This window comes from Aquarana catesbeiana, linkage group LG05, assembly GCF_042186555.1.
Source record: "Aquarana catesbeiana isolate 2022-GZ linkage group LG05, ASM4218655v1, whole genome shotgun sequence".
Classification (NCBI taxonomy): Eukaryota; Metazoa; Chordata; class Amphibia; order Anura; family Ranidae; genus Aquarana; species Aquarana catesbeiana.
The window spans coordinates 202,970,923-202,998,349 of NC_133328.1; the positions used below are offsets into that span (position 1 = coordinate 202,970,923).

General features: G+C 41.1%; 1 protein-coding gene across 1 annotated transcript in view; it reads left to right on the plus strand.

Moving 5' to 3' along the window:
• VPS41 (VPS41 subunit of HOPS complex) overlaps positions 1–27,427 on the plus strand; it is a gene marked incomplete in the record, with an annotated part of 438,130 nt that overhangs the window by 406,156 nt on the left and 4,547 nt on the right. Inside the window, 1 exon segment of the mRNA XM_073630486.1 lies at positions 20,566–20,665. Coding sequence (XP_073486587.1) covers positions 20,566–20,665 — 100 coding nt within the window.

The following is a 27,427-nucleotide window of genomic DNA, read 5'->3' on the forward strand; positions in this document are numbered from 1 at the left end:
AGTACTTGGATAGTACAAAACCGTTTAGGAAGTCTGATTCCCTTTTTGTATTATTTTCCGGGGCTAGGAAAGGTGGCAAAGCCTCTAGGCGTACAATAGCCAGATGGTTAAGGTCAGCCATTACTCAGGCTTACGTAGTTAGGGGGTTAGAACCCCCGGAGGGTATTAAGGCCCATTCCACCAGGGCAATGGCAACTTCCCAGGCAGAGTGGGCTGGTGTGTCTCCAGAGCAGATCTGTAGGGCTGCAACATGGCCCAGGTTTGACACATTCGTGAAGCACTACAGATTGGATCTTCTGTCAGCAAAAGACCAGGCTTTTGGTTGTAAAGTGCTGCAGGCAGTAGTCCCACCCTAAGGTAAGGTGCTCGCTTATCCTCTCTCCTGAAAGACGGAATGGGGGAAAAAGCTGAGTTACTTACCGGTAACATCCTTTTCCAGGAGTCTTTCAGGACAGCACAGATACCCACCCAATTTGTTGGACATGACTAAAGAGCTCATCGCAAGAGGACGTCAGGTAGGATAGAAGTTGTTATGACGTGTTCTTGTGTCTCCCCAGCTGGCCGGAGGTACTCTTGAAGAACTGAGGGGCTGGCGGGACGGTGGGGCTTAAATCCTGAAGTTCAAGGCGGTGTTTACTGAGAAGGGAGGAGCCAAGGTCTCTCTATGGTGCTGTCCTGAAAGACTCCTGGAAAAGGATGTTACCGGTAAGTAACTCCGTTTTTCTCCTTCCAAAGAGATTTTCAGTTCTCTATCCCATGGAGGAGAAATTCACCAAAAAATGGAAGGTACTAGCAGTTGATGCTGCGATTTCCAGTGTGAATAAAAGTCTAACTTGTCCAGTAGACCATGCACACATGCTTAAGGATCCAACAGATAAAAGGTTGGAATTCCTGTTAAAATCCGCTTTTTCCTTGGCAGGTGCCGTTACTCAGCCTGCAGTCGCTGCAATAGGCATCTGTCAATCCCTAAAGGACCAATTTAGACAGGCCCTTAAAGAGGTTCCTGCACAACAAGCCCGGGAATTGGCCGAACTACCAAAAGCATTATGCTTTGCCATAGATGCCATTAAAGATTCTATTCACCAGGCGTCCCGACTTACGCTTATGCTAGTACATATGCATAGAATCCTGTGGTTAAAAAAATTGGTCAGCCGAAGCACCATGTAAAAAGCTCCTGACAGGGTTCCCTTTTCATGGGGATAAACAAGAAAATAACTAGCTCATTCTAGGTTTATAAGGGGGGGCCGTGCCACATCCATGAGATACATATTAACTAAAAAAGGAAATTCCCCTAATTGGATTTTTCCGGCACTTGCACAAGAAATTGTGTAGATTGTGATCTCATATAAGAGTAAAAACAATATTTTTATTTAAAGATTATAAAAACAAGACATTCCAAGCAACGGAAACATATATAATACATATAATTCAAAAACAGTACTGATTATATTCAACTAGACAATGATATTCCTACAGTCGGGGCTTTTTAGGCCCATTAATTATGTTCCACTACACGGTGGTATTTAAACGATGGAAACTCTTTGCCAGCCCAACGCGTTTCGGGATATATTAAAATTCAGTCCTTCTTCAGGGGCTTAATTGGAAAGAGGAATTCATCTGAATTAATTAAGAAAATGTAATAGGTAAATTACCATGCATATTTTTGTGTCAATATCTAACTGTATAGGTTGATCACTTGATCACCTACCTGTGATGTTGACGTTGCTTGTTTTAGAACCAATGGTAAAAAGGGAGAACGGAAGTATTTGAAAATATGATAACAGATGGTTATAATTTTTATATATATGAAGTGCTGTTCTCTGGATAGTTCATCAAAATGTTTCAATCCCTCAAATTGTGGATATGCAAAGTTAACCTTACACCTACCCTGTCCGTCCTGGATGCGTGCTGGCCGCAGCGGTACACTGGAGCAAAAACAGGGAAGAAGGCAAACCTATGGATAGAATTTAAATATAGATTCTCTTTAAAAATAAATATTTATTCAAAGTAGCTGATTGTGAGGAAAAAAAAAAAAATATTGTATGAACATATATGCATGAATGCGTAATACGCACACAGACGTATACGCACAAAAAATTCAAATGGGCCATTGTTGTTGCATCCTAGGAGTGGAAATGTAAAAGATAATAATGAGAGCTAATAAAGAGGAAGGACCTCTAGAGTATTGCTGCATTGAAGTCTTTTTTATTATCCTAAAAACAAATAGTAGTATTACCTATGGTATTCCTACACATAGGTCTTCTAAATGTTTTAAGGGCGTTATTACATAATAATAATTAGGGCAAAACAATGTGTAAATATAGTAATAAAATATATCCATATGTAAAGATTGTTCAATAGCAGAAGCAGTATAGACAAAACGATTTCCTTGCATAGCTTGTAGAGATAATTAACATATCGTCTCGACAATGTGCACCTAAATTGCACCTAAAGATATACCCAAATAAGTCAGGGAGCAGTCAATGTTAATAGGAAGCAAAGCTTAAGTATATGGTTGTAGATGAAGAAAAATAAAATAATTCGTTGCAGTAGAATAGTAAAAAATAATACCTGTAGTTGAGTGTTTTAAAGTTTTAGCCAGCCACAGATCCCAGCATCCGACAGACACGGTGTCTGGACTGGGAATGAATGAAGCTGGTTTTTAAAGTAAAATGAGTTCCCATCAGCTGGCGCGATAATCGTGCTCAGCTGATAAGTGGAACTCATCAGCTGGAGAGCCTTCCTATTGCTCCCTGGGACAGGGATGCGCGGCGCCGCCCCTACCGCGCACGCGCGAGTGCAGCTACGTTGGGACGGCGTCACGCACCTCCATCCCACCGGCACGGAATGCCTCACCGGCGGACTGCGCATGTCCGCCGGAGTGGCAATATGGAGGAGAGAGGGCGTGATGTTAAGTCGCCCTGATAACCTCCCAAAGCGCCGCCCAGACCAACATTCTGGGCGGCTTTCCGTGCCGGGTGACCGCCGAAGCCCCTAGACGAAAAAATACCAATCCACTTCGTATTATAACCACATACAATCAACAAACCGTCAAGTACAAAAAATAGTTGAGAAATATTGGCACCTACTGACCCATGATCCATCTCTGGGCCATCTGGTGCCAAGTAAACCCCAGTTTACATTTAGGAGAGCGACATCTATTGGCGACAAGATAACAAACAGTGAGTTTAGAAATGAATCGACAAAGGTACACTGTAAATATAAAGGAACATTCATGTGCGGCTCTTGCCGTTATTGTACATATATGTTCACACAGAAGAACCCTATCCTCCCCAATGGAAGAAAATTATATCCGAAACATTTTGCTAACTGCAGAACCACTGGAGTGGTTTATCTACTCCAGTGCAACTGCGGTTGTTTTTATATAGGGAAAACAAAACAAGAATTTTGGAAAAGAGCATACAGACACATTGTGTCCATGCAAACTTCCGATCCTGAGCTTCCCCTGGGTCGCCATGTTGCCCTAGTACATGGGGGCAAATTTCCCAAGGTCAGATTTCTAATCTTAGATCGGGTGCACCCGAGCCCTAGGGGGGGCGACTGGAACAAGATCTTGCTCCAGAAAGAGCTTAAATGGATCTATTTATTAAAAGCTACCTCGCCTCCAGGCCTTAATGAGGCTATATGTTTTAAACCATTTCTAGAAGGGTTTAACTCCGGTGGAATGGAAAAATAAGATATAATGTAAGATTTACTCTAATAGAGGATTTCTCACAATCTTGCAGGAATGATATATAAAACATTTGACATGTATCGGGGTCTTGTTCTAGTCGTCCCCTCAGATGCTTAGGTCTCTCGTAATATGATTTCATGTGAGTACCATGCAATAATATGTATTTAACATCTATGCTGTAAACTCGTGAGATGACCCTTGAGCTGTATCAGTCTACTTACTAACATTAATTGTCTATTACTGTTATGTAGAATTCGAATTAACAATTACATCTGTATCATTCATTATATACTGTTCAATATCTAATTAAGCATAGTCTGTTGCAATTAACAGAGATTTATGGAATGTATTTTCCTTCTATGTCTATTATCTCATGTTCTTTTAGAAACAAATATTTGTAGTGCCAGTCTTTTGCCCACCTCATAATGTTACTTTATGAATATATGATGATTTCTAACTGAAAAATATGTGTCGTGCTGATATCTCTGTTGCTCCTTGTTTATTACATCGAAATATTTATACTTTATCCTATACCATAAGATACACATATTATTTTGGAAATGATGACAAATATGCCCCTTAATGTCTGCCCTCTACTGTCCGGCTTTGGGTGCGTGTTGCTTCGGCGGTCACCCGGCACGGAAAGCCGCCCAGAATGTTGGTCTGGGCGGCGCTTTGGGAGGTTATCAGGGCGACTTAACATCACGCCCTCTCTCCTCCATATTGCCACTCCGGCGGACATGCGCAGTCCGCCGGTGAGGCATTCCGTGCCGGTGGGATGGAGGTGCGTGACGCCGTCCCAACGTAGCTGCGCTCGCGCGTGCGCGGTAGGGGCGGCGCCGCGCATCCCTGTCCCAGGGAGCAATAGGAAGGCTCTCCAGCTGATGAGTTCCACTTATCAGCTGAGCGCGATTATCGCGCCAGCTGATGGGAACTCATTTTACTTTAAAAACCAGCTTCATTCATTCCCAGTCCAGACACCGTGTCTGTCGGATGCTGGGATCTGTGGCTGGCTAAAACTTTAAAACACTCAACTACAGGTATTATTTTTTACTATTCTACTGCAACGAATTATTTTATTTTTCTTCATCTACAACCATATACTTAAGCTTTGCTTCCTATTAACATTGACTGCTCCCTGACTTATTTGGGTATATCTTTAGGTGCAATTTGGGTGCACATTGTCGAGACGATATGTTAATTATCTCTACAAGCTATGCAAGGAAATCGTTTTGTCTATACTGCTTCTGCTATTGAACAATCTTTACATATGGATATATTTTATTACTATATTTACACATTGTTTTGCCCTAATTATTATTATGTAATAACGCCCTTAAAACATTTAGAAGACCTATGTGTAGGAATACCATAGGTAATACTACTATTTGTTTTTAGGATAATAAAAAAGACTTCAATGCAGCAATACTCTAGAGGTCCTTCCTCTTTATTAGCTCTCATTATTATCTTTTACATTTCCACTCCTAGGATGCAACAACAATGGCCCATTTGAATTTTTTGTGCGTATACGTCTGTGTGCGTATTACGCATTCATGCATATATGTTCATACAATATTTTTTTTTTTTTTTTTTTTCCTCACAATCAGCTACTTTGAATAAATATTTATTTTTAAAGAGAATCTATATTTAAATTCTATCCATAGGTTTGCCTTCTTCCCTGTTTTTGCTCCAGTGTACCGCTGCGGCCAGCACGCATCCAGGACGGACAGGGTAGGTGTAAGGTTAACTTTGCATATCCACAATTTGAGGAATTGAAACATATTGATGAACTATCCAGAGAACAGCACTTCATATATATAAAAATTATAACCATCTGTTATCATATTTTCAAATACTTCCGTTCTCCCTTTTTACCATTGGTTCTAAAACAAGCAACGTCAACATCACAGGTAGGTGATCAAGTGATCAACCTATACAGTTAGATATTGACACAAAAATATGCATGGTAATTTACCTATTACATTTTCTTAATTAATTCAGATGAATTCCTCTTTCCAATTAAGCCCCTGAAGAAGGACTGAATTTTAATATATCCCGAAACGCGTTGGGCTGGCAAAGAGTTTCCATCGTTTAAATACCACCGTGTAGTGGAACATAATTAATGGGCCTAAAAAGCCCCGACTGTAGGAATATCATTGTCTAGTTGAATATAATCAGTACTGTTTTTGAATTATATGTATTATATATGTTTCCGTTGCTTGGAATGTCTTGTTTTTATAATCTTTAAATAAAAATATTGTTTTTACTCTTATATGAGATCACAATCTATACAATTTCTTGTGCAAGTGCCGGAAAAATCCAATTAGGGGAATTTCCTTTTTTAGTTAATACCTTTTCATGGGGATCGGCTACTTGGGGATGATTTGGACAAATCCAAACAATTTCTAGTGGGAAAAGTACTCTTTTGCCAGTCAAAAGAAAGTATAAACGCCCTTTATTTAAACGGGCTCTTTCTCCTGCACCAGGGGCTTCCGTCTCTAGGCAGTGGTGACGGCCTCCGCCATCAGACTCTAGAGGAAAACCTCAGGGTCAGGCCCAGGCTCAAAAGAAGTCCTGGGGCCGGAAACCTGCAAAGCAGAATCCTAAAGTCTCATCATGAAGAGGCACCCCCCCTCGCCAGGGTGGGGGGAAGACTACACTTCAGCCCCTATATTTATTACTCAGGAGGATTTTTCTTCTACCATTTTAAGTTTGGAACAGAAGATTGATGCTATGTTCGCTTCCCATAGTGGGTCTAAGCGTAGCAGATCCCCATCCAGTGCTCAGGATCCTCATACTGAGGAGCAAGGGGCAGGGGATCAGGAAGTTCTTCCACAGGATCAGGAAGACGCTGATATCTCCTCTTCCGAGGATCCTAATGTGGAGGGAGCAGTCTAACAAGAAAGACTATTGGTACGCTCCCTTACTAAGCTGGTTCGCTCAACTTTTTTGCTGCCCGTAACGCAGTCTATTGATGAGCCCACCTCTGGTTTGGGATCACTAAAGCCTCCCCAATCTGGGGATGCCTTTCCTATCCATTCTTGGCTAAAAAAGCTGATGTATTCTGAATGGGAACACCCAGATAAGCAGTTTTTTCTATACTTTATCCTATGGAAGAGGAATTCTATAAGAAAAGGGGGGGGGGGGGGGGTTCCAGCAATCGATGCTGCGTTATCCTCGGTGAATAAAAACCTGACTTGTCCTGTAGACAATGCGCAAATGTTGAAGGATCCAACAGATAGAAAGTTGGAATTTCTTTTTAAGAACAACATTGTGCTTGCAAGTTCAATGGTGCAGCTGCCTCCTGCGGCGATTGGATTATCGCAGTCCATAAAGGACCAGTTTGTGGAGATACTTAAGATTATTCCTGATCAGCAGGCCCAGCAATGGGCTGGCATTTTAGAAGCACTATGTTTTACAGTGGATGCCATGAAAGACTCTATTATTCAATTCTCACGGCTTATGCTAGGACTGGTACATACACGCAGAGTTCTATGGTTGAAAAATTGGTCAGCCGAAGCGCCGTGTAAAAAAAGCTCTTGGCCAGTTTCCCATTTCATGGTGAACGGTTGTTTGGAGATGATTTAGATAAATATAGCCAAAGGATTTCTAATGGGAAAAGTTCTCTTTTACCAGTGAAGAAGTTGTTTATGCATTTTTCCTTTTAAACGTGCATCTTCTCCAGTGCCAGGAGCATCTGCCTCCAGACAGTTTCGACGGCCTTCACCATCGAACTCAAGAGGAAGACCTCAGGGGCAATCCCAGGGCCCCCTCTCGCTTGGGTGGGGGGAAGGCTTCTACAATTTTCAAAGATCTGGCAGGATCATTGTCAAGACAGATGGGTGGCTTCCTCAATTTCTCTAGGTTATATGCTAGAGTTCCGAGAATTTCCATCTCCCCATTTTTTAAAATCAAACGTCCCAGAGATCCAGGGAAAAGCAAGTCTCTTTCTAGCTCTGGATCATTTCTTGTCCCAGAAGGTGATATCAGAGGTTCCTACAGAAGAGCAGGGTTCAGGGTTTTATTCAAACCACTTCACGGTATCAAAACCAACCTGGGAGGTAAGACCCATTCTAGATCTCAAGGATCTGAACCGGCACTTGAATATCCGTTCCTTTCGCATGGAGACAATCCGATCGGTTGTCTTCATTCTACAAGAAGGGGAATTTTTGGCATCAGTTGATAATAAAGATACCTATCTCCACATGCCAATATTTCCCGCTCATCAAAAGTTTCTACGCTTCGAGGTAGAAAATCGTCCTTTTCAGTTTGTGGATCTGCCTTTTGGTCTAGCCACCGCACCGCGTGTGTTAACAAAGATCTGGCGCCTCCTTTAGCCAGGTTAAGGGCTCAGGGTATAATAATTCTAGCCTATCTAGACGATCTGCTTTTAGTAGATCAATCAGTCACCGGTCTATACTAAAGTTTATTCTCAGCTGTAAGCTACCTGGCATTCCTAGGCTGGATTCTCAACCTAGAAAAATCCTCCTTAAAACCGTCAAGGAGATTACAGTACTTGGGGCTGATCATAGATACCGTTCAAAAGAAGGTATTCTTACCCCAGGCAAGAATCGGCTCCATAAAGGAACTGATTCGGCTTGTCAAAACAGAGAAATCCTTCCATTCGGCTGTGCATGAAATTGTTAGGAAAGATGGTGACCTCCTTCAAAGCCGTTCCTTATGCGCAGTTTCATTCAAGACTGCTGCAAAACACCATTCTGTAGGCCTGGAACAAGAAAGTCCAGGCTTTGGACTTTCCAATGTGCCTATCCCCCGAGCTGTGTCAGAACCTCAATTGATGGTTGATATCCAGCAACCTTCAACAGGGGAAGTCAGAAAGGACCTTGCCCATCAATATTCTAGAAATTCGGGCAGTACGTCTGACCCTAGAGGCCCGGACGCTCAGACTACGGAATTGTCCTTGCAGATTCAATCCGACAATGCCACGGCTGTGGCCTACATCAATCACCAAGGGGGCACGAGAAGTCGTGCAGCCCAAAAAGAGGTGAATCATGTTCTAGCTTGGGAAGAAAGCAACATTCCTTGCCTATCAGCGATTTTCATACCAGGGATAGAAAATTGGCAGGCGGACTATGTGAGTCGCCAACAATTGTTTCCGGGAGACTGGTCCCTTCACCCCGACATCTTTCTGTCGATATGTCAAAGATGGGGTGTTCCGGAAGGAAGTCCCCGTATGTTGGTGTGCGATAGAGGGGGCGGTGACCGGAAGCTGATGTCAGCGCTGGTGCAGCGCGGGATGTGAGAACGGCATCTCTCTCACTCCCTCCTTCTGCCTAAACCTCACTCCAGCCCCAGTCTCTATCTGCCCTGTGGAAACACCCTCTGGAAGTTCCTAGGAGCCACTGGCCTGTCGGTGCCGGTCGGATGCCGGTGGGAGGAGGTCCCCGGTGACGCTCGGATCCCGGTCGACTCTATCGGGCTGTCCCTGCTTCAGGGATGCCGAGCAACTGTTGGGCGGCGTTGCCTGGATACGGGGGGGGGAGTGGCACCGCTGGAGCGTATCTTCTATCAGGACTCTGACATACTAAACACAGCTGCCGAACAAACAGAGAGAGACGAGATTACAGCTGGGGCTTGTTGGAGGCAGTACGTGAGACCCCCTGCCAAATCCTCTTTAACCAGATAACCTGGAAATGTCATCAGTAGTACCACTGATTCAGTAGGTTGGTGAAACCGATCTCAGATAAGAACATTAGAGCAGAGATTCAGAACAGAAGCTTCCCGACTGTGGTGAGAGATATCCATTTCTGACTCGTGTAACTTTCTGATATTTTTCTTGATTTGTGCATTTTTTTGACCCACAGATGGGTTGGTCCATGTAGTAGCTTCTCTGGGTCTTTCTGCACTTTGAACCTCGGGAGACAGCTTTAATAACATATCCTTTAAATTTATATGTGTGCATACGATTATGCCATCACAGCGCACCACTAAAGTGAGTCAAGCCGCTGCCGCCAAATTAAAGGAGTTTTCACATGGGCAGACCCCTCCAAAAAACTAACCAACAGCCAACACATGCCAGTATGTTATCAAAATTACAGTCAGGGGTTAACCCTCCCAGGAAAAGCCAGGACCAGTGTCAAGGCCATGTAACCCCTGTAACAGGACTAAATACCACAACAGGAAACACACTAACAGAAGGGGTGGAGGAAGCGCAGAGGCAAATAACATCACCTCCAAATGTGGTAAACCCCGGGGGAACTAGAACCATCATTAAGAGACATACTGTTCGCAATTAATTCCTGCAAATCCTCTATAGATGAAATATCAACACAACTTAAAGAAGGAAGAACTGTCACTTGTGAGACATGACATGCAGAAGCTACGGGAAAGGACAACGGCCCTAGAAGGGAGGGTTGGCACATTAGAGGATGATGTGAACCCAATGAAAAGGGAGTTGGATGTCCTAAAAGAGCAAATGAGTAACCATCTGTCAAAATTTGACGAAATGGAGAATAGGATGCGCAGGAAGAACGTATGCATAGTAGGACTTCCTGAACACAGTAAAGGCTCGAATCCCATCCTTTTTTTAGAGAAATGGTTCAAGGAGCTGTTTGGGGAACAGGCCTTCTCGCTTCTGGTTTTTTCCCTTATACACTCTAAGATGAACATGGAAGATACGTTTTCTTACACTGTAGGATTGAAGATAGACACTGTATACTGGCAAATGTTTACTTCCCTCCCCCTTTTGATATTTCGATTCTCTGTGATCTCGTTGATTTTACAATGGGTAGGCCCAGGGTTCCGGTGGTAGTAATGGGGGACTTCAACATGGTAGCAGCCTGGAGGTTGGATAAATTTCCCCCTCCCGTGCAAATCGAGAACAAAGGGAGCACCAGTCTTATAAGGGAAACTGGACTGAGAGACATCTGGAGAACTCGGAATCCAGAGACCCGCCAATACTCCTGTTTTTCAAGGACTCATTCCACACTCTCCAGTATTGACTTGATTCTGGGGAATGATTCTGGGGAATGAGGAAATGATACCCATGATAAAAAATATAAATTATAAACCAAGGGGTCTGTCGGACCACTCCCCAGTGACTGCAGTATTACAACTGGGAGACCATCTCCCGGCGAGGGAGTGGAAGATAAGCCCCCTCTGGATAGAACTATTTGGAAACTCGAATGAAATTCTACTTCCTCTACAAGAATTTATTGACTTGAATCGTGGGTCTGCTCCGGAGGGACTAGCATGGGACGCCATGAAAGCCTTCCTGAGAGGCCTACTGATTCTTCAAATTTCAAAGTTGAAAAAACAGACTAGTGAACGGGAGAGATCGATGGGTGAGGGAGTAGTAATAGCAGAAGAACAATGTATCAATAATCCGTCACAGGAAACTGTAAAGACCTCGTTAGATAAACAAAATAACTATTGTTTAGTGACCCTTCAAAGATCAGAAAACAAGTATCTCTTTCAGAGACAGGTGGCCTTTGGAGAGGGGGAAGTCATGGGATGCATGTTGGCACAATTGGTCAAGACAAATTCCCCCACCTCCATAGTACCATCGATTGCTACACGGGACAGAAGAGTGACTTACCACCCTCCGGAAATGGCAATCAGCTTCAAGGAATACCATGAAGACCTATACAGATCCTGACGGGGAGGGACGGAGGAAGAACTGGAGAGTTTTTTCGCCGGTTGGATCTTCCGTCCCTTGCTGACGGGGGTAAAGATTAATTAGATCGCCCCATCACGCTGGAAGAACTTCAAGCGGTCACTAAAGAAATGGCAAGCCAGAAAACACCGGGCCCAGATGGCCTACCGATTGACATATATCAGCAATATGGGGGGTTCTGTTGCCTGAGTTGTTGAGGGTATTGAACCGCTCAATGGTAGAAGACGTTTTGCCTCCATCAATGATGGACTCTACCATTATAACCATATACAAAGAGGGTAAGGACCCACTTGATGTGGCCTCATACAGGCCCATAACACTTCTAAATACAGACATAAAAATTTTTGCAAAAATTCTGGCAGCGCGGTTAAATAAAGTCATAGGGAAACTTGTGCACCCGGACCAGTCGGGCTTTATACCTGGAAGAACTACAAGTATAAATATTAGGCGCCTCTATTTGAACTTACAGATCCCAAGGGAACGAGATGACGAGAGAGCTGTCCTGTCATTGGATGCCGCTAAGGCTTTTGACTGTCTGGAGTGGCAATACTTATGGAGGGTAATGGAAGCAGTCCAGCTTGGACCGAGATTCATAGGATGGGTTAAAATGCTATATGGTGCCCCGGGGGCCAGAGTCAGGGTTAACAATGAATTGTCTGAGAGATTTGGGTTGGAGAGGGGGACGAGACAGGGTTGTCCCCTGTCCCCCCTCCTCTTCGCCCTGGCAATAGAACCTCTGGCCACTGCTCTTAGAGACTCAGATGATTAGGGGGTTTGGAGTGGGTGACTGGGAAGACAAAATAGCTTTGTATGCAGATCATCTGCTACCGTTCTTGGGGAATATGCGGGAATCTCCACAGGAGGCAATGAGGATTATTAATAATTTTGGAGTAATGTCAGGGTTGAAAATAAATTGGGCTAAATCCTTTGTTACTAGTTGACCCGTTGCGTGGCCCCTTGCCAAAGGAGGTAGCCCAGATCCCAGTAGTAAATAAATTTAAATACTTAGGTATAACCATATCTGGAGATCCATCAAACTACGTTTTGGATAACATCATCCCGCTACTGACTAAATTTAGAGATAAAATAAAAATCTGGAAAAATTTGCTGATCTCAGTGGCGGGACGATGCAATTTGATCAAAACGATCTGGATGCCGCAGCTTTTGTATGTGTTGCAGAACTCTCCGATATGGTTGTATAAAAATGGTTTCAAAAGATTGATAGATTCTTTAGGGAATTTATCTGGAAAGGTGGGACAGCTAGAATTCGGCTAAGTGTCCTTCAGCTTCAGCAACAGGAGGGAGGAGTAGCCCTTCCACAACCATTTAGCTACTTCCTGGCATCACAGCTCCAGCATATTGCAGGATGTAAGGAGAAAGAGGCTGCTACAAAACACTCCACATGACTTGATAATCGAAGCTTTGGAAGCTGGCTCTTTCTTCCCAATGATGAAAGTATGGGATACAGTAAACGTAATCCTGAAGTATGAAGGCCTTACTGAATTCACACCATTATGGGAAAATGATAAACTGGGAGAAATACAGAAGATCGGGGTGGTAAGGGAATGGAAGAGAAGTGGAATAAAGATGGTCTCCCAACTATATAAAAATGGATCCCTCAGGTCCTTTCAAGACTTGAGAGATCAATATGCTCTTTCAAATCTTTTTTTAGATACCTTCAAATCAGGCATGCACTAAGGGAGCAATTTAGGGAAGAGAATATAAAATGGAGTGCAATTCCAGTACTTAAAGAGTTGGTCAACAGCGAAACAGGGAAAGGCCTAACATCTAAACTATACTCATACATTAACAAAAGGAAACTGAATGAGACAGAGCCATCTTTATATAGGGAAAAATGGGAAAAAGAAGTGGAAAATATCATCCCGGCCCAGTGGAGTAGAATTCTGGAATTAGTACCAGTGGTTTCTTTGTCCCCCTCTCCAAGGATGTCACAATTACTTCTGCTTTACAGAACATACTATACACCTTTTAAAACTTTTTCGATTCCGTTGCCAACCTGACTCGGGGTGCCCTAGATGTGGGGACCCGGAGGCAGGCATGCTCCATATGTTTTGGAGATGCCCAAAACTGTTCCGTTACTGGGTGGGAGTAATTGAGCACATTGATTGGGTTTTTGGCACTTCCATTGAGAGGGAGGCAAAACGATGATTGGGGGGAGGAGGAGGGGAACTAGGTAGCAGGCAGATGGCGATCTCAAGATGTTCCAAGCAAGGAATCGGATCGCCCGGAAGTGGCAGTCGGTGATACCCCCCTCTAGGGAAGAATGGGTTAACAGCATGAACACTGTTATCCTTAAAGAAAGAACAGTATATATAAGAAAGAGTGCACTCTGGAAATATGAACTGATCTGGAAGCCTTGGTGGGATGCATGCGTAATCGACACATAGAAACTAGATGCCCAGTAAGAAAATAGAGAATTAAATGACTCATAAGAGAATAAACCCCTGAAAGTCTGAAGTATGCGTGGTTGGGTGGAAGGACTGGTATGGGAGTATGGGGTAGGTACTTTAGTAGAATGATAAGTTAACGTAAAATGGTATACCACATAGTCCTTTTTTTTTTTTTCCAGGCTTTAAGGCTGTCCCCCTGAATATTGGGTTTAATTGCTCCTGGATAGACATGTCTGATTAATATCTGTCTGTATACATTTTTAGTTTTCTTTTCTTTTTATAAAATTGTTGGATTTAAGGAAAACCTTGAATAAAGAAATTGAAATAAAAAGAAGAAAAAAAAAAAGATGGGGTGTTCCAGACGAGGATCTGTTCGTGTCCAGATTCAACAACAAGGTCGACAACTTTGTGTCAAGGATGAGGGATCCGCTGGCATGCGGAACAGACGCCTTGGTCTTTCCATGGGATCAGTTTTCACTGATCTATGCATTTCCTCCGGTTATGCTGCTTCCGCGCCTTCTTCGCAGGATCAAGCAGGAAAGGAAAGAGGTGATTCTGGTGGCCCCAGCGTGGCATAGAAGATCTTGGTTTGCCGAGATCATAAAGATGGCAGTAGGGGACCCTTGGACCCTGCCGTTGTGGACAGACCTTCTCGCGCAAGGTCCGGTATTCCATCCTACCTTACAAACGCTAAATTTAACAGTTTAGCTATTGAAACCCACATTCTAAAGGATCGTGGGTTATCTCCTTCTGTAGTGTCTACTTTGGTTAATGCTAGGAAGCCGGCCTCCAGATTCATATACTATAGAGTCTAGAAGGCATATGTTTCCTGGTGTGGATCCAGGGGTTGGCACCCCAGGAGTATGTCATAGGTAGGACCTGTGAATTCCTGCAAATGGGATTGGAAATGAAGCTGGCCTTGAAGAGTACTATCAAGGGCCAGGTCTTGGCCTTATCAGTATTCTTTCAACAGCCTCTTGCTTCTCGCTCTCTGGTGCGTAGCTTTATTCAGGGGGTAACACAGATTAATCCTCCCGTCAGGGCACCCCTGAATCCTTGGGATTTCAATTTAATCTTGTCGGCTTTACAGAAACAGCCTTTTGAGCCTATACGGGAAATTCCCTTGATGCTTTTGACGAGAAAAATAGTCTTTTTGGTTGCCATATCCTCTGCCAGAAGGGTATCCGAATTGGCGGCTCTGTCTTGTAAAGAGCCATATTTGATTATGCATAAGGATAAGGTGGTATTTCGGCCTCATCCTGAATTCCTACCAAAGGTAGTGACAGGTTTTCATTTAAACCAGGATATTGTTCTGCCTTCCTTTTTCCCAGAGCCTCGATATAGGGAAGAAAAGTCACTACATTCCCTTGATGTTGTGAGAGCAGTCAAGGTCTATTTAAAGGAGACCGCTCAGTTTCGCAAAACAGATGTTTTGTACTGCCAAAAGGTCCTAAAATAGGACAGGTAGCATCAAAATCTACTATTTCCAAATGGATTTGTCAAGTGATTGTTCAAGCTTATGGTCTAAAGAAGAAAATTCTTCCTTTTCATGTTAAAGCACACTCCACCAGGGCTGTTAGTGCCTCTTGGGCGGTGCATCACCAGGCCTCCATGGCTCAGATCTGCAAGGCCACAACTTGGTCTTCAGTCTATACATTTACCAGATTCTATCATATCGATGTAAAAGAACTTGAGGATATTGCCTTTGGGCGTAGTGTACTGCAGGCTGCAGTATGAGTCCTCTAGTCTCTTAATGCCCTACCTTTTTTTTTTTGTCTCCCTCCCTTCAGTTGCCATTGCTTTGGGATATCCCACATAGTGACTACTATGGCTCTGTGTCCCCTGATGTATGAAAAGAAAACCGGATATTTAAAAACAGCTTACCTTTAAAATCCTTTTCTTTGAAGTACATCAGGGGACACAGAGGTCCCTCCCTTCTTTGGTATACACGTATACTGCTTGGCTTCAAAACTGAGGTACTCCCAGTAGTGGGAGGGGTTATATAGGGAGTGCACTTCTTGTCTTAGGGCGTGCCAGTGTCCATTACCTGAAGGTGGCCTATAACCCACATATTAACTACTATGGCTCTGTGTCCCCTGATGTACTTCAAAGAAAAGGATTTTACAGGTAAGCTGTTTTTAAAAATCCTGTTTTTTGTAGCTCGTACATCCCCCAAAACATCAGCGATCCACCTCCGTACCTTTCATCATAGGCCTTGTTGACTCCTCTCCAAATGTAGCGTTTATGGTTGTGGCCAAAAAGCTAAATTTTGGTCTCATAACTCCAAATGACTTTGTGCCAGAAGGTTTGAAGCTTGTCTCTGTGCTGTTTGGCGTATTGTAAGTGGGATACTTTGTGGCAATTGCAGAGTAATGGCTTTCTTCTGGCGACTTGACCATGCAGCCCATCTTTCTTCAAGTGCCTCCTTATTGTGCATCTTGAAACAGACACACCACATGTTTTTAGAGAGTCCTGTATTTCACCTAAAGTTATTTGTGGGTTTTTCTTTGTATCCCAAATAATTTTCCTGGTAGTTGTGGCTAAAATTTTAGTTGACCTACCTGACCGTGGTTTGGTTTCAACAGAACTCCTCATTTTCCACTTCTTGATTAGAGTTTGAACACTGCTGATTGGCATTCATAATTAATTGGATATCTATTTATATCCCTTTCCTGTTTTATACAGTTCAACTACCTTTTCCTGCAGATCCTTTGACAATTCTTTTCGCTTTCCCCATGACTCAGAATCCAGATACATCAGTGCAGCACTGGATGGAAAATGCAAGGGTCTGTCAGGAGTCCAGAAACTCGCTGACCTTTTATACACACACACACTAATTACAAGCAAACAGATCACAGGTGAGGATGGTTACCTTTAATAGCCATTCAACCCCCTTTGTGTCAATTTGTGTGCATGTTATCAGGCCAAAATCACCAGGGTATGTAAACTTTTGAACAGGGTCATTTGGGTAGTTTCTGTTGCTGTTATGTTTTAAAAAGAGTAAACACAGTTAATTGATTATAAATGGCTTTAGCCACTAACCACCAGTGAAATAAATGTTTGTTATTCATAGTCTCTGAAAAATGGACCAGAAATCATAAATTTTGCCAGGGTATGTAAACTTATGAGCACAACTGTGTGTGAATATATAGATAGATAACGCTCATACTATGTTACACAGGTGACATAGGTGCTTGTTAATACCTATATCTCAACATCAGTGAGTGCAAATTGTATTAATACCAGAAAATGCATTATAATTCTAAAGTTTCATATATTCTTAGATAAATTTCTATATAATTAGTCATGAAACTATTGCAATATTTATTCTCTAACTCACATCAGACATTAGCTAATAAACTTTGTTTTCATGTAATTCTTTTATGTTTGCCTTATCTGTACAAGGCAATAGCATAGCAGCATGTCAGAAGATAAATAGCAGCAAGTTGATGAAAAAATAAAATACCGCTGGGGCACACAAAGCCACTTGTAAAATATAATGCACATATTTAGAGTGATAGCCTGGGCAAAGGCCTCTAAGGACTCCAGACCTCCTTCATTGAAATTCAGTTATTCAAGTAGGACCTTGATGCATTGTATTATGAGATCTGGGCAAATAGTTTCTAATATATTTCAGTAAAATGTTGTAGATTTCTTAAGTTTTGAAGTACCGTATGTTACAAAGAAGCTGCTCTGCTTAGACTGGGGGAAAGAAACTGTATAAGTGCCTATTTCAACCACATTAATTAAAGCTATTCTCCAGCCAGACATAAGTATTTTGCATTTGCATTTTCTTCTGGTATTTATATTCTGCTGAGGGATTTGCCGAGTTAATAAATTCTATGCTATCCATGTGAATGGTTCCAGAACTGGGCCTGTGAAAATTCGGCCTAGTGAGATCCCCGGTTCAGAGCATATCCTCTGTAGTTCTCAGAGAGGGAGATTTCACAACACGTGACAAAAGATTGCATTTCCACCCAATAGTACTTTGTTTTAGGAAACCTAAGCAGGCCGTCTCTCTTCCCATCAATTTCCTTCTGTGAACAAAATGCTTCAGAGATTCCTGTATGCACTTCTCTGGGTTTTTTTTTTGGGGGGGGGGGGGGTGTTCAAAGAATACAACTTCGAAGTTTCAGGGTAAAGTGAAGGATTTTTTTTTTATATTAAGTAAGAAAAGGTCAGCTGCACCATGAAAATATAAATTGACTACAGAATGCACGTTGGAGTGAAAGGGCCTCAGGACAACCTTTTCAGCTTTTAAAAGCCCAACTATTGGCACAAAAAAAAAAGAAATCTACCCTTGTAGTGGGCCTACAAGGCCCACTACATTATACGTAGTAGGCCCACTACATATAATATTAGTGAGAGAATAAATAAATGCAGGAAAAAAAATGGTAAACAAATGTGACTTTAATTGTGTTGAACCTCCTATCAGAATAGTTGTCAAAACATATTCATTGATTTAAAAGAGAATCTTTATTGTACAATTTAGTTAAAAGCTATGACAACGGTGGTTTATATATACCCCTTCATAGTGGTAAAAACATAGTATCAGCATATCGTCAGAAGCCCATAGCACACAAAAGGTAGAGACCCCTCTTTATGTATGTAAGCAATATACTAATGAATTAACTTCATGTATATGTATCATATCACACAGTGGGAATAACTCTCCGACATGTTTCACCTTTATTGGCTTCTTCAAGGGCTTGAAGGGGTGCAGTACTAGGGGTTACTGAAAAGGGAGCATATGCATACAGAATATACAATCGGAAAACATGTTCTTCATCATCATATCTTTTTCACTACTTTTTCCTCATTTCATATCCATACACAACAGATTGACTTACAATAATAAAATCAATAAAGACTCAGGAGGATCCAACAAGGGGTCTCGCTTCCTGTGGCCAGGCATCAAACGAACCAGGACATGCAGGGCTGCATAGACTAAGGTGTTCTACCAGAGGGCCAACAAACGGTGCCCCAGGAAGAAGAAAGGTGGTACCACCCCCACTAAACAGTGTATCTAGGATATCGACAGCGATACCAAGTGCCTTCAGATCATCTTATCCAACAGACTCCACTTCAATTCTCCTGCTAAAACCGCCAACCCAAACCATCTGTCAACATACCAACCTGAAAAGCATGTATGTATCATTCAAGGAGAGGGGGTAAGCATCTGCATCAATAAGTGTGTAGATCTAAACAGGCAAGAACAGATGGAAAACATCCCATTATTACTACGTATAGATTTCAATGCAAATCTCAAACCATACAAAATAAAAATAAGGGATCCCCACAAGAAGATAATGAACATGCCAAAAATAATACCTGCAGAGATATCCTCAAATCCAATCTGCTGTTCACTAAGCAACAGTCCTAAGATGGTGTCCTTGCATGGACGGCCTGTGGGGATAAGTGGACTTCCACCCTGTTTAAATAGGGTAGAATTGGTGCCAAAACGACTCCTCCCCCAGCCGCCGTCTCCTGCATAACAACGCTGGAAACACGACTTGTAGAAGCGTGCTACCGCTCAAACCTAAACCCCATGTATTGTCAAGAGAAGGATGAGACACCGGACCCAACAATGCAGATGAGCTGAAAGCCACTATCAAAGCAACCTGGGCTTCCATAACACCTCAGCAGTGCCATAGGCTGATCGTCTCCATGCCACGCCGCATTGTCATGCAAAAGGAGCCCTGAGTACTATACTGTACATGGACATACTTTTTCAATAAGCCAACATTTCTGTATTAAAATTACTTTTTTTTTTTTATTGTTATATAATAATAACATTTTCTGAGATACTGACGTTTGGCTTTTCACTAGCTGTAAGCCATAATCATCAAAATTATAAGAAATGCTTGAAATATATCGCTCTGTGTGTAACGCATCTATATAAAATATGAGTTTCACTTTTGAATTGAATTACTAAACTAAATTAACTTTTTGATATTCTAATTTTATGAGATGCACCTGTATGTATTGATCACCAGTCCATAATAGAAAAGTCCCTTCCTCTACCTGCTCCAACATCACCTACATATATTTTTAGGATGTAGGTGAAATATCTTTTTAATGACAAATTTACATTAGAAAATCTAAAACTTTTTGAGAGGTGTCGGTAAACTGCAGTAACTCAAATACGGACATAATCACCAAAAGATTTTATAGGAGAAGCATATATTTAGTATTCCAAAGCCTGTTAACTAATTTAATACTATCTTTTATATACATTTTAACATGGTAACAAAATTTCAAAAGTCATTTTCAGTATCTTATAATCTGCAGCTTTCATCAAAATAATGTTTTAATCTTGCCATAAAGATTCTTGTGCAGACACTTCCTGTTATAAAGTGGCTACACTCTGTGCCTGTCTCTGAATTGTTTTTTTGCATTGTCACCCTCCCACACTCTCTCCATAGGGAGGCTACAAGCGGCTATTTCAACGCAAATAATGCAGGTATAATCCACTGTTGTCATCATTAATGTCAGCCAGCCATCACGAGTACATGCATGTAGAAAGATGGAGGCTGCAGGAGATCAGCACCACTGAGATGCAACAAAGGATAAAAAAAAAATATACCCAATAATAAAATAATGTACCCAACCAAATGTCAATCAGTTGGGGGTTACATCTAATTTATTTCCAATGTTTTTTTTTTTCTTTTTTATAGGGAAGTGGGGAGCAATTGAAAATTATATTGAATCACATTATTTTTTTTATTATTTATAAACACGATAATAAGATAATATAATAAATGTGTTAATATATTCTTATGAATTGGATTGTTATATAGTTTGTTTGTTTTTTTTTCCTTTAGATACTTCTAAGGGAAGGGTGCAAAAAAATATTAGTATCAGACTCCTTATCACTGCTAAATAAAATGCACAGAACTCAGTCAAGATCTATGCTGGTTGATGGTATGTTCATTTTTTATTAATATTCTCAATTTTAATGTGCAGGGAGTAAAATACTATATGGATTGAAGATCACATTGGGAAAGTACAATTCACACTTTTTTTGTTTTTTTTTTTTGTGTTTATGACTTGAGGAATAATTACAATGCCTTTTTTTTAAATTTTCAGCATAAGACTACAGAAGAGAATTTTATCTTAGTTTAGGGCTCCCCTGCCCCTGGAACACCCCTTTCAACTGCGGTTCATTTTAAAACATTTTCAGCCTACATACCTAAATTCTAGGCGTTTTCTGGTCATTCAGGTGACAAGTGGGGTCATCCTTTTCCACCAGCATCAGTGGTGGGCCTTCCTCAGTGCTGCAGTGAACAACGCTCATGTTAGGATGGGCAAGCACTTTTCTATGCAGCGTACTTTCAAGAGCCCGGGCTGCATAGTGATGAACCCCAAGTGGGTGTGTGCATTGCAACCTGCGCTCACACAATGTGACAATCTGGACATTCAATATTGAAGACAACTGGTGATCAGAAGTGGATGTGGAGCATATACTTGCTATGAAAAATATTTTGAGATGTTCATGACCTGTTGGAGAGTCATGTACTTTTTTCATGTACAAAGGACAAATGAGCAGGGCATTGGATATCATAGCTCTTTTTTGAGTACTTTGAGTTCTAAGCAGTGGCAGCTGGTGTTTTTTTTAAGATGGTGGGGCACCAGACCCCACCCTTCCTTTTTGACTCCTCCCACTTCTCATAAGCCACACCCCTTATAGACTTCACTCACACTATTCCACCTGCTTCTACCCATAGTATATAGTATAGTCATAGTGTATTGTACAGTGTAATACTATACTATATACACTAATAAACCAGCCCCCCTCCTCCATCAGTACAGACCAACCCTCAGGATAAACTCACAACACAAAACATACACCGCTCAGGCCAGGGAGGTGCAATATCTCTCTAGGTGCTTGCCCCGGCTCACCAGCGTTGCTGAAGTATATGGAAGGAAGAAAGTGGCACGCTGTAACGAGATGTTTGCTTGACAGAAATCTTGTATTCCAGACAAAAGAATCAGGACCAAGGTTAACATTTCACACGGGTATACTGTGCTTGTTCACAACATTGGTATAGCTTCAACTTTGGTTATTTATAGGGTGCGCCCAAATCGAGCCACACCCAAAGTCGACCCGTGTGGAAGAAACAGCTGATATACATAGACAATCACATACAAGTGGGTAAACATTTCACAGTTTAAATAACTAAAAAAAATAAATAAAAAAAACCTTTCAGAAAAAAGAGACAGAAACAATAAAAGTAAAAAGAAAAAAGAAAAGGAAAAAACATCAACAGTGTCACCTTTATCCCTGAGATAAAAAAATTAGTGAAAAACACAGATAAACAGATAAAAACACTGATGACAGACTAATGGAGTATGGAAGCTATATGGACTGAAAAAAAAATAATAAAAAAAAAAAATATATATATATATATATATATATATATATATATATATATATATATATATATATATATATAAAATTTCTCCAAATAAACAATAAATATTTATATGAAAATTGCCATGTTATGAAAAAAGGCAAAAATATTCTCTCATCACACCACATTGCATCTGAGTATATTCAACATTTTACAGATATATGTATTTGCTACATAAATTATAAATAAACTCATCAAAGGTTAATAGCAAAAAAGTAGCAAAAACCTGCACAATGGTGATAAAGAATACTATGTTGCCAACTAAGCTGTTTGTATAACAGGGAAAAAGCAAAACAGGAAAGAGGGAATATTTGATGTGAATGGTGATTGTGTCCAAGCACTAACAGACAAACCACTCTCTTGTCATGAGAAGACTACAACCCCACAAGTCGCTCTTCAAAGTCAAAATCAAAAAAGTGTAAAGAAAAATCCTAAACGCAAAATACAAAATGTAGATGTGGGAGAGATATCTTTAGGGAAGCAGTTCATATTGCATAGGGGACTAAACTGAATGGATACATGACAATAATACTGTTGAAATTAGAAAACATTCTACTCATAAAAATGTGTGATGTCCCATTCAGAAGTTAACGCATAAGGTATACGTATTTTGAGTTGGAAAATCAAAAAAACTTCCCTTTTGCAGAGAAGCTTAAAGACATCTTCCCCTCTCTTGGGTGTAACAATCCTTTCAATAACTTGGACTCCCACCACAGAAGTGTCCCCATCATGCTACTGACTAAAATGTCAAGCAACATTAGTGAATTGTTTTTCTCTATGCTATAAATATGCACTTGAAATCTATCTCTGTCCCCTGGTGGTGCGCCCTATATACTGCACATTGCATAATTTACAAGTGATGACATAAATCACGTATTTGGTGTTAGTTATAGAATGATTGGATTGTATGTTCTTTCATTCGAGCACAAGTGTACCACATTACCCTTGGTGATGTGTTTACAACAGGGGCAACTACCCCCTCAACACCCATAATTGCCCTTAAAATGTAACCACGTAGTGGACCTGATGGTACTAGAATTGAAGAGGCTGAGGGACAGGGAATTACCCTGTGGGGACTCGCCTTGAAATATAATTGATACCATCCTTTCGGAGGTCCGGAAAAATGTTCTCCGAAAGGATAGGTGAATATTTATGTACAATCTTCCAATATCCCCAAACTCCTCACTGAAGGGCGTACTAAGTATGAGTCTCTCTTTACTGAGCCAATTTTCCCTTTTTTTTCTGTCACGAACCTTGCTTACCTTTTAACCACTTGCTGACCGCCGCATGTACATATACGTCCTAACTTTGCCGGCGGATATCGTTGTTATGGCAGCAGCTAGCTGCCATAACCCCGGTATCCCCATTTTCGTGCGGCGGTCGGCTACAAGATAAAACTGGTCTCTGCGGCGGATTTGCCGCGAGATCACTTTAATCGGTGGCGGGTGAGGGGCCCCCTTCCGGCCGCGATCCGGTGCTCTCCACCCTTTACCGGAGCCGTCAGCAGCGGCGGAGGCGATCGCGTCTGTCCACTAGCTGTGCATGGAGACAAGTGAGGGGAAGATGGCGCCCACTCGTTCTCCATGACACTGCAGGGCTGAAGTGACGTCAACACGTCACTTCCACCCATACGTCTTAAAGGCATATTTTTTTCAATGTCATTTTTTGTAAATGACTTTTTTTTTTTTTTTATTGCATTTTAGTGTAAATATGAGATCTGAGATCTTTTTGACCCCAGATCTCATATTTAAGAGGACCTGTCATGCTTTTTTCTATTACAAGGTATGTTTACATTCCTTGTAATAGGAATGGAAGTGAGACATTTTTTTTTTAAACAGTGTAAAAATAAATAAAATCATATAAAATAAGAAAAATAAAATTTTTTTTTTTTTTTTTTAAAGCCCGACGAGCTTGCGCGCAGGAGCGAATGCATACGTGAGTAGCATATGAAAACAGTGGTCAAACCACACATGTGAGGTATCATCGCGATCGTTAGAGGGATAGTAATAATTCTAGCCCTAGACCACCTCTGTAACGCAAAACATGCAACCTGTAGAATTTTTTAAACATCGCCTATGGAGATTTTTGAGGGTAAAAGTTTGACGCCATTCCACGAGCGGGTGCAATTTTGAAGCGTGACATGTTGGGTATCAATTTACTCGGCATAACATTATCTTTCACAATATAAAAAAAAAAGGGCTACTTTTACTGTTGTCTTATTTTTTTATTCAAAAAAGTGATTTTTTTTTTTCAAAAAAGCGCGCTTGTAAGACCGCTGCGCAAATACGGTGTGAAAAAAAGTATTGCAATGACCACCATTTTATTCTCTAGGGTGTTCGAAATAAAAAATGTTTGGGGGTTCTAAGTAATTTTCTAGCAAAAAAAAACTGTTTTAAACATATAAACACCTAAATTCCAAAACGAGGCTGGTCCTTAAGTGGTTAAGAGGCCCCCTCTATTTTTGGTGCTTGCAATAGAGCCTTGTCGAGCATCCACTTTGGAATACCCTCAATGAAGATCAGGTCATCTATATAGCAGTGGTACATTCTAATGTGGGATCTAAAGGGATTGCCCACTCCATATATGTGATGGCGCTCCCACCATCCCATATAAAGATTTGCAAGCGAGGGAGAAAATTTAGCCCCCATCGCTGCTCATTTTTGCAGGAAGCAGTCCCAATTAAAAACAAAGAAGTTGTGTTTCAAGAATTATTGGAGAGCATCCAGGACAAACAATCGGTGCTCCACAATCAAATTGACATCATGTTCCAAATAGAAACTGGTTGCTCGGTTGGAGAGACTTAAGACATTGGGAGTACCTACTATGGAGTTGGATCAGTCCGAAGGAGCAGTCCGAAGTGGATAACGATTGCCACCTCCACCAGCCTCCTTGTTTCTGTTCCCTTATTGTCTTTTTTTTCCCCTGATTGCATTGCTTCCTGTATGCTTTTCGTTTCTGTATTCTTTTTTTTTTTTATGGATGGGTGTACTAGTTCTATCTGGTTGCTTGGAACCGAATGCCTGAGTAGACGCATGTTCAGTCAGAGGTGACCAAAGATTTTTCAATATACTCCATTTCAATGTCAGAAAAGCTGAAATGTTTGCCAGGTGTATGACCCCAATTGCATCTGCGCTTCCAGACATACACAGTATTTGTGTCATAGTCCAATTTGTCTTTCAACATTTTTTCTTTGTTTCAATATCTTTCTCCAGTCTGTTAAGTCTTTAATTCAATTTTATATCCAAATCAGCCGTATTTTGCAGTGGCTTAATGTCCTCCTGTAGAACAACAATTTTATTCTGTAATTTTTCAATTTCTTTGCTTTTAATTGCAATGCTGATGTACATGAGGGCAATGGAACATGTAGACTGAGTATCAGTCCATTTATTTTTTAACTTTTCATCATGAAGTTCAAATGTAGGGAACTTTTTAATACGTAGACCCCAGGGATCCGTTCTAGAGCCACATACGCAGTGTACTAGATTTCCAATATGCTCTAATCTCCTTGCTCATAGATTTTTCAAGATTATGAGCAATTTAATCGAACCCAAATTGCCATCCAAGTTGTTTTTTAGAGCATCTCAGGCATTGGTTCTGTAAGGGTTATTGGTAGACTGCCTGAAGGTCTGGCTGACATCCTGTACTGTCTGGCTGTCCGACATAATAAGGAAGATATATTGTGTTTTCAATCTTCCGCCGAGCTGGTGTCAGGATGAGAAAGTCCACAACACAAAGCATGCACTGCTCAGGCCATCGATGTGCAATATCTCTCTAGGTGCTTGCCCCGGCTCACCACCGTTGCTGAAGTATATGGAAGGAAGAAAGTGGCCGCACACTGGAACGAGATGTTTGTTTGACAGAAATCTTTGTCATATGCCAGACAAGTACGCCCTTCAGTGAAGAGTTTGGGGATATTAGGAAGATTGTACATAAATATTTACATATCCTTTCAAAGAACAACATTTGTGCGGACCTTCAAAAGGATTGCATCAATTTTATTTCAAGGCCAGCCCCCACATTGGGTAAATCCCTGTCCCCCAGCCTCTTAAATTCTAGTACTATCAGGTCCACTACTTGGTTACATTTTAAGGTCAGTTATGGGTGTGTAGGGGGTAGATGCCCCTGTTGTAAACATATCACCAAGGGAAATGTGGTACGCTCATGCTCAAATGAAAGAGAACATGGAATCCAATCATTCTATAACTGTGATACCAAATACGTGATTTATATCATCACTTGTAAATCATGCAATGTGCAGTATATAGGACGCACCACCAGGCGACTTAGAGATAGATTTCAAGAGCGTCTTTATAGCATCGAGAAAAAAACAATCCACCAACGTCACTCGACATTTTAACTAGTACCATGATGGGGACACTTCTGTGGTGGGGGTCCAAGTTATTGAAAAGGATGTTACACCCAAGAGAAAGGTAGATGTCTTTAAGCTTCTCTGCAAAAGGGAAGTTTTTTAGATTTTCCAACTCAAAACACGTATACTTTATGGGTTAAATTTTGAATGGGACAGCACACATTTTTATGAGGTAGATATTTTCTAATTTCAATAGTATTATTGTCTAGTATCCATTCAGTTTAGTCCCCTATGCAATATGAACTGCTTTCCTTATCAGCTATAAAGATATCTCTCCCACATCTACATTTTGTATTTTGCCTTTTGCCTTTAAGGGGTTTTTACCCTTTTTTGTTTTTGACTTTGAAGAGCGACTTGTGGGGTTGTAATCTTCTAATGACACGAGAGTGGTTTGTCTGTTAGTGCTTGGACACAATCATCATTCACATCAATAATTCCCTCTTTCTTTTTTGTTTGCTTTATCCATGTTATACAAACAGCCTAGTTTGCAACATCATATTCTTTATCACCATTGTGCAGGTTTTTGCTATTATCCTTTGAGGAGTTGATTTATATTTATGTAGCAAAATACATATATCTGTACAATGTTGAATATATCCAGACGCGGTGTGATGAGAGAGATTTTTTGCCTTTTTCTTGAACATAGACTTTTTTCATAACATGGCAATTTTCATATACCATTTATATTTTTTTGTTTATTTGGAGATATATATATATATATATATATATATGAATAAAGTTCCAAAGGTTGCTGCACTTAAAAATTTGTTGCTTTATTCCATCAAATCTTTGGAAAAAGATTACAAAGTAAGTAGAATCATTCCAGACAAAATCGTTACAATCATCTGTTCAAAGATTACGTTTCGGGTTGATTTGTTCGTGCCCTTCCTTAGATCAGTCAGA